At 42.1% G+C, this 8,138-nt stretch overlaps 1 protein-coding gene across 7 annotated transcripts in view; it reads right to left on the bottom strand.

Moving 5' to 3' along the window:
- Positions 1-1,683: 1,683 nt before the first annotated feature.
- Positions 1,684-8,138, bottom strand: part of PHF14 (PHD finger protein 14) — a 1,035,579-nt gene continuing 1,029,124 nt past the window's right edge. For 5 of the 7 annotated variants that reach the window (XM_085630765.1, XM_085630766.1, XM_085630773.1 and 2 more), the window contains one exon: positions 1,684-6,934. In XM_085630765.1, coding sequence (XP_085486891.1) covers positions 6,848-6,934 — 87 coding nt within the window. In that variant the 3' untranslated portion in view covers positions 1,684-6,847. The remainder of the gene's footprint in view (positions 6,935-8,138) is intronic. The other 2 variants (XM_085630769.1, XM_085630767.1) reach the window with 2 other exon arrangements.

Raw genomic sequence — 8,138 nt, 5'->3', positions numbered from 1 at the left:
TCATGCAAGTCTCTGCTGCAGTTCTCGCCCGAAACCTCCGTATTACAGAATTTATCCAATGTTTCATAATTTCCGTACTCTTAGTGATGAGATGCAGTTGACCCTCAATGCACCGTCATATTTAAATGGTGTTTTGGACGGTTGGTGAACCCTGATTCACGAGTGGGTGTCCTCTGCGTGAATTTATTCCAATGGTATGCTGCGCTGGAGACCATATGCGTGTGTGTTCCTCAGAGTAGGTTTTACTCGTTATGTTCGTTTGAAAAATATGGAAGGAAACTGTGGCCCGTGGCATGTCGCATTGCTGAATAGGTCTCAACATAGGGCCGCCCTCCGCTTATAACGTGTAAATGCGGAGGTCCCTCCACCCTATTTACTAGCCGCCGGAAGCTGTTTTGGAAATATATTTAATTTCCATGCACACAGGGCTTTAAGTGGGATGAAAACACTGGGGGGGGGGGGGGGGGCTCTCAAAGGGGCGTGGCCAGTGTAATTCAGGGCGTTGCTTAAACACTTAATCTAAAAATCTGTGTTGAGCATAGTGTGCCGCCCGACTTGTATTTTGCTGTTTCTGTCATTGCATCTAGATATACGATACAACAAGTAACATCATATCTACAAGAAGGCTTTGTCAATGGTTGTTAGTTGCATAAGATAAATAAGCAGCAACCATGGAACTATGGATTGTATATATTATTGAAAATACTTCCACAAACTCCCCCCCCCCACCATCGTGTGTGGCAGCCAGGCTGAGATAGCTTCCTGGGCACACACACAGCCGCACCCGAGTAATTCACAGGTCTTTAAAAGACAATTTAGGTGTTAATGAGGCTTCCTTGTTTTTCACCCCTGCAGCTCCAGTCTCCATATTGCTGGAAGAGTCAGCCCCCCACCACCCACCAAAATATTTAGTAGCCCCCCGCCCCCGAAATTTGGCTTTAGTTGTGCCTCTGCCTGGTATGATGTCATGCCTTTTTGACTTCTGCACTAGTGAGAAGTGAGCAGTGTGAGCTGCCCACATCAATGTGCCTGCTGTCACTGCAGTCCGCCTGTGCCAGGGCACAAAACAGTGCCCGATAGAGACCAGTTTCGAGGCCTCCTTAAAACAAGCATTGGCATAGCCAATAGGTCTCGCCTTTGGGACCTTATGAGTGTTTAGACATGCAACACTTGATGTTGTTGCACCAAGGATATTGTACTGGTTAACTAAACACTTATAAGGTCCCAAAGGCGAGACCTAGTAGCTATGCCAATGCTTGTTTGGAACTGTTGTTCTTTCAACACATTGTTTTCGTTTCATAATTACAATTCCAAACAGGCCAAGATTGCTACTTATAATAAATTATTACGATAGTTCATTGATTTATTTGCTTATTTTGGTTCATTTATCCTTTCCCTTTTTTCACAGATCTTGCTTCGCATTCACTGCCTACTTCTGTAAAGTGTGAGCTGGAATTTTAAGGGATTATTGTTTTAACATGAATATGCTTCAAATACATTTTCGTATGACTGATCAACATGTAGCCTAAAATAGAAACCTTTAATAATCACCCTGCAGATTGCGTGGATTAGGTTGCTGGTTTCTTTTAGAGAGTGACTCGGGTTGGTGAGTTAATGGCAGGGTTGCCTGATAACAAGAAGTCAGCATTTATTCATAGAAAACACAAAAACGTGACGCTGTAGTCTCTTCCACCACCATCAACATTTATTGGAATGTTTTATCACCCCCAAGCACCCTCCCCCCGAAAAGTACAGCATCTCAACATTTTACACAAAAACTGCACACAGGAGAATTTTTATCAATAAAAGAATAAATGAGCCATAACTCTGTCGTCCCGCTATGTTTCCGCTTTAATGTGATGCCTGTCTTCAAATTATACCTGCAGTGTGTTACTTCTGTGTGTGTGATTCTTGATGTAAGGTCACTGCCCGGTATGTATCAATGTAATAGGCATTGGCAACCAAATTGATGTATTTTTATTTTTACTATTCCACAGATGTGTTTTGATATCAAAGCTGGAGGTCTATTTCTAGGTATATTTTTATAGTGAGAACGCAAGTGCACTATTCCTACACCTCACCATCCGATTTCTTCTGTAACTTCATGTCGTCTTCAATCATACTTAAATGTGTATCTTGTTTATTTGTGCATCTGTCTTTTTTTCATTATTTTGAGCATCACTTAATTTAAGATTTCAGAATAAATAAAATAACTATATGTAGGTGTATGACCGGCAAGTGTACGTGAGAGGATTTCATCTTTTTGTGTGGTTTTAGACTAGATAGACTGGCATTTTAACTGAGAATACCTATGAGCCTTTCTCTATTGAGCTCTGATATTTAAACAGAGCAAAACTGGCTAACGCCAATGGGCACATTTAACTCTTAAGTGAGGCTACAGTAACATGGTGCAAGAAATGCACCAGAGGTGTGAGAATAAAACATCAGCAGTGTGCATGCACTCCACTCAGATGTGTGACTGCAGAAGAATGACTTCAGGCCTTCCCTTGTCATCCGACTGGCTGCAGCTTCATTTGCTGCAGCAGTTCGAATCAACTGAAAACATTTTGACATGTAGAAAAATCAACTTTCAGACATGATCTATGTGATCCCTAAATGTATCTTGCTGCTCACAAGGCTGGGCTCTGAATGTGGAAAAGTTGTATGTGCTAAATTTGAAGAACAGTGGCCAGGTCCACTGATGTTATTTCTTGTAGGAAACCCTGTGATTCAGTAAATTGTAGGGTTAGCGACGAGAAAATGTGTTCTTCAAATGTACTGAAACCATTTAGAGATTCGGTAACATGTTACCAAACCGCATATATTGGGTTGAGGAACACATAAGGAATCGCTATTTGGCAGGAGTGTCTTTAAGGCGTCCCTTCCAAATAGCAATTTCTTATGGTATATATTAATGTTTTGCGACTGAAATGCAGATGCAAACATTAGTTGACTGACACCTCAAAGGAGGTGGTAACTCGTTTACAAACAGGAAAGGGTCCACCCTTTGTGAATGGTCCAAAAATAACTAATTAAGGGTGGGCAGTGGTCAATAGGTCCACAGCCTACTCTTAAAAATTGTTTTAGAAACTTTTCTCTTTTTCTGTAAATACATCCAGGTTTCTTTTAAGGAAAACTGGTTACATTTTCACAACAAAAAAACATGCTTTATTTAAAGGCAATTGCGGACATTGTGGTCTGCTGTCCTCAGCAGGCCGCCATTCTGGTGATGGTTGCGATCCCTAACGCGTCACAATTTTCAACCTACCTCATTAAAATTAATGAATTGGGACCCACTACACATCAGGTTTATGTGAACCTGTTGAAAAGCCATTTCTGGATCTCTAAAGTACCGGGCTTAGGGTTCTGAGGCTACCCGAGAAAGGAGCGAGCTCAGCAGGCAAACCCTGTAGGTTTGTTCGACTCTGTGCTGTTTGTGGAGTGGGAAAGGGCTTCCTCTGGACCTTGTGAGCCCTGCCTGGCTACAACATTTAGTCTTGCTCTTTGAAATATTCTGGGCTCCAAAAAAATTACTATCTTGGACCGGGACAAAGCAGCAAATGCGAAGCCGCTGCAGTGGCAAACTGACCTCAGTGGCCAAAGAATCCAAATTTGTGATGCTCTGACGTTTTGGCAGGAACCTGGACTGGATGCATTTGCCTCTGATGGTCACTTGCCTGCTACAGCATTCTGACATGACATGTATGCTCTGCATAGTCTGATTTTCCCAAAAAATCCAAGATCACGGAAATATGACCGGTGCGACCCATTTCGCAAGGGGGAGACTTGAAATGTGATTTTCTGGGCCGTTGGCCCCGCTTAACCTCCCCCTTGCCTTCCTTGCTCGCCCCCTGATTGGGGGAGAGCTTCCTTTGTTTGTGGGCCTATCCATGCCCTCCCCGGCCTAGCCGGGTTTCTTAATTGCGGGGGCACGGGGGTACCACATTTCCCTCTGATGGTCACTTGCCTGCTACAGCATTCTGACATGACATGCATGCTCTGCATAGTCTGATTTTCCCAAAAAATCCAAGTTCACGGAAATATGACCGGTGCGACCCATTTCGCAAGGGGGAGACTTGAAATGTGATTTTCTGGGCCGTTGGCCCCGCTTAACCTCCCCCTTGCCTTCCTTGCTCGCCCCCTGATTGGGGGGGAGCTTCCTTTGTTTGCGGGCCTATCCATGCCCTCCCGGCCTAGCCGGGTTTCTTAATTGCGGGGGCACGGGGGTCCCGCCGCAGGCCGGCGTTCTACCCGGGCCTCCATCGGGTCCGGCTTTGCCTTCCCCGGCCCGGGTCCTAACTCGTGCTTATGTCCTGGTCAAATGCAACCATTGATGAGTACTGGTGCTTTGTGTTTTCTTGGCGTTTCTACTCAAAACTTTCAAATATATATCTCTGGGTTGATTCATTCAATCATGAACACTTTTGTGTCCATTTTTTATTACATTATTCTCTTTCTCCATAAATTGATTTGGAAATGTTACTGTTTGGTTTTTGATGACTGTTTTGGCGCCGTCTGAAAACGTAACACATATATCTTTGGGGGAATAGCCTCCACCTTTCTCACAGGTGTATGGGGTTAAGGTCGCGTTTTCTCATTGAAACTGTGTTTTGCCGGAGCAAGATATTGGAAAATGGTGGAGTCTCTCCTCCCAAATGAATCAACTCAAATCTCACAGCATGACAATGCAAGCGGTCAGCTTTGTGAAAAAAGAACATTTGTGAATATAAAAAAAAACTACTTTTTAGGTCACATGTTTGTCCATATGTTATACGCTATTTTGACACATTATTGACTAATTGATTTTGGCGCACTCTGAGAGGTACTGGCTAATGCTTTGTGGCTCTCAAGGTTGTTTCGAAACGTCCCTCAGTAAGAAAGTCAGAAGAGCAGGGTACACACTACAACAGACCAACCTATTCATTTTACCATTCCTACTCACTGTTAAATATTATTCCTATTTTTCTCTTCAGTGCAGTGACATACTTGCTGATCATACATATATTATTTAATTATACCTGTATCAGTGTATTGTTCTGCAAACAAAGAACAGAGAAAGCGCAGATGTAGACTAAAAAAGAACATAAAAGTTTGATACTAATTAGAGACAATACAAAATCTTCAGAAGAAACCTGACGAGGAGGTGCATGAATAATCTCTTTGGATCTTCGTTTTCAAAATGTCCTGTCTGAATTCATGGCTGACTGGGAGCATTTTACAGTTTAAATCAGGCCCAAGTAAAACAACATTTAGAAGTCTTGGAAGAAAATACCCACATTTGTTTTTGCAACGAAGCAAAGACAAAAGGTAGGCGCAGATCAAGAAATGCTCAAAGTAGAATCATCGATAATTTCTTCTCTCGTGGCACTATGAAGACATCATTTAGATTCCTTAATATATTTCTCCACTGATAAGAATGTAGGTGCGGGAAAAGAAACATGGAAAAGAAACCAACGAGACTTTTAAATTCAGGAAAAGTACTTTATGCAGTGCTCGATCCATGCAGGTCTTGTCAAGTATTTGCATAATTGTTTATCAAGGTTAATGTAGTGCGCTAGTGTCGAATTGTACATCTGACTACACCTTACTTTGCTCATAGCCTCTAAGCCAGGTTCAGTGGCCTCTCTTTGAATTCCTTGTCATTTAACTTTCCAAGTTAAAGTAGTTTATATTTTTCCTGAATTTTGGATAATGTCGTCTTCAGGTCTTTTTCTCATTATGCTTCAGGCTTCCACATGAGTTGCCATACTCAAAGAGTAAACACCTGGAAGGTCTAGAACCACACAACAGCTTGTTGGTACTCAGTGATGATTTCCACTCAAAGGGGAGGCCCGAATACAACTATCCCTCTCACCCGCTTAGGGCCAACCTTTTTACCCTACCTTCAGAATGTTGAGTTGCTGCAGAGGTGCTCATGTTTACGGCTCTCTTGCAGTCCTCTTCACTAACCAGACTCCTAGGATCTCGAGGCCCCCACCCAGGTTTGACACAGCCTGCACAGCACCCACCCAGGTGTGACACAGCCTGCACAGCACCCACCCAGGTGTGACACAGCCTGCACAGCACCCACCCAGGTTTGACACAGCCTGCACAGCACCCACCCAGGTTTGACACAGCCTGCACAGCACCCACCCAGGTTTGACACAGCCTGCACAGAACAAGGCTTCTTCCACTACAACAACATGGCAATGCAATTTGTCATCCAAGGGGACACAATTTAGGAGGAGAGCAGGAGAGTGCGAGGCGGAGGACATGGTAACAAGATACTGTCACTAATCGCCACCATGTGAAGTATCAGTGGGACTTTTCCAAGGATTAAAAAAAAGAGCTTTGAAAAGAAAACTGTAGGGAGAAACACAAGGCTTAATAAAACCTCAAAAATGTAAGAAAAATATACTTCAGTATCACATTATTCTGTCGATCTTCTTGAGGAACTGAGACAGGTAGCTGGCTACATACATTTCTAAGTGGGAAAATTGAGGGGAGTGCTGGTTTGATAAAACAGCATTACTATTTCAAACATCTCAAATAAGTAAACCCTGTCTGAGAAACCACCTCTTTGTTTACTTGCACATTTGGTACACTGTATAGAAGTGAATGTTTTTCTCCTAAAACACAAAAAAAGACAATTCGGCATTAAGAGATCACAAGGCAATATAAAACTATCCATATAAAAGCCAGAATGTCATTCTCTGATTATTCAGATTCAGTGTCAGCTTAATGTTATAACAAACTCCTGAGATAAATATGCCATTTCGGTTACTGATTATTTTAAAAGCAAAGGTAATAAATTGCTTTACAATTATGCATCACATTTAAGAAGTGTGTTACACATATATAACATGGTTCAGATTAATGTCCTTCCCAGCATTTGAATTTTCTTTTTCCATGCTAGTTCCTGAGGGGGATCCTTTTCAACTTCATTATCATCTTCCTGAACAAAAAATAAAAATGATATATATTAAAGGAATACCTCTTAAAGAAATATGCCATTTTATATGACTGGTATTTCAGCGTATGTAACTGTAACATTCAAACTTCCGTCAAATAGCTCACATCCTTCATTAAGTGCTAAAATGACTTAAGTTTATAGTTAAAGAAAAAGTTACATTTCAAACATGTGGAAATGTTTCAGTTCACATACGGTTAAACATCCCCAGCTAACGCTGTTTGCAGAACATAAAAACATGCTTCAAAAGACGTGGTAATGTCTTCTTTTTTTTTTTTAAACATATTTTATTTGTCGATTGCATAAATATCACAGCACCCTGCATATCAGAGTCGTCTACGTAGTCATATAGTATCATGTTACAGAAGCAATCCACTTTTATGTATGCCATCCGACAATATAATAAAAAGACACAATAAAATACTACAAACCAATGTCTTCTTGGAAGGGCAACAACCGAAAATTCTTCAGTACATGTTTAGAATATATTGAGCAAAACCCTCACACAAAGCAGGTCTTTCCCCCGGTAGCCGCCTTCCTATCAACTGTTAGTATACAGAACAGAAGTGAGGGAGCGTAGCGTCACACGCATGACAAACACGCACACAAGGAGGAATAAGACACAGAAGGGGACACTACAAACCTTCATCTAGACAACAAAACAAAAAACCCTGCATGACGCCAGAGAACACAAAAACCATTAGCAAAGCTAACAGGCCTCAGCGTTGAAAGGCTGGGCGACTGTCTTTGCCAACACTTTTATCCCAATCATGCACATGCGTACAGATGGCTGCCAAACTTACAATGGATTTTCTACTTGAGAATACCCTTTCGAAGATGGCCAGGGATGCGCACACCTGGGATGTGAGCAGGGCACATTGTCATCTTCATGACACTGGTGTGCATATGTATCATGCATCCATTTTAAATTTAACATTCTAACATGGCAGGCAGCTATATTTGAATGGGAAATAAGATGTACAAATAAAATACATGTGTGCACAAAGCACAACAAGTACTGGCAAAGCCAATAGGTGTGAGCAATGCCCGAGCTATTGGCCTTGTCAATGTGAATGTCTTTAAGTTGTCTAGTGGCATCTGCTGTTCAGCATGGCTGAAAGTCCAGAATCTCAGGCTGTTAAGCTGACACCGAGTCTCTTTCACCTCCCCCCCCCCCTCTGTTGGGTTT

This window comes from Triturus cristatus, chromosome 10, assembly GCF_964204655.1.
Source record: "Triturus cristatus chromosome 10, aTriCri1.1, whole genome shotgun sequence".
Taxonomy (NCBI): Eukaryota; Metazoa; Chordata; class Amphibia; order Caudata; family Salamandridae; genus Triturus; species Triturus cristatus.
The sequence above is the reverse complement of the archived record's forward strand: the minus strand, read 5'-3'. Positions and strand labels throughout refer to the sequence as shown.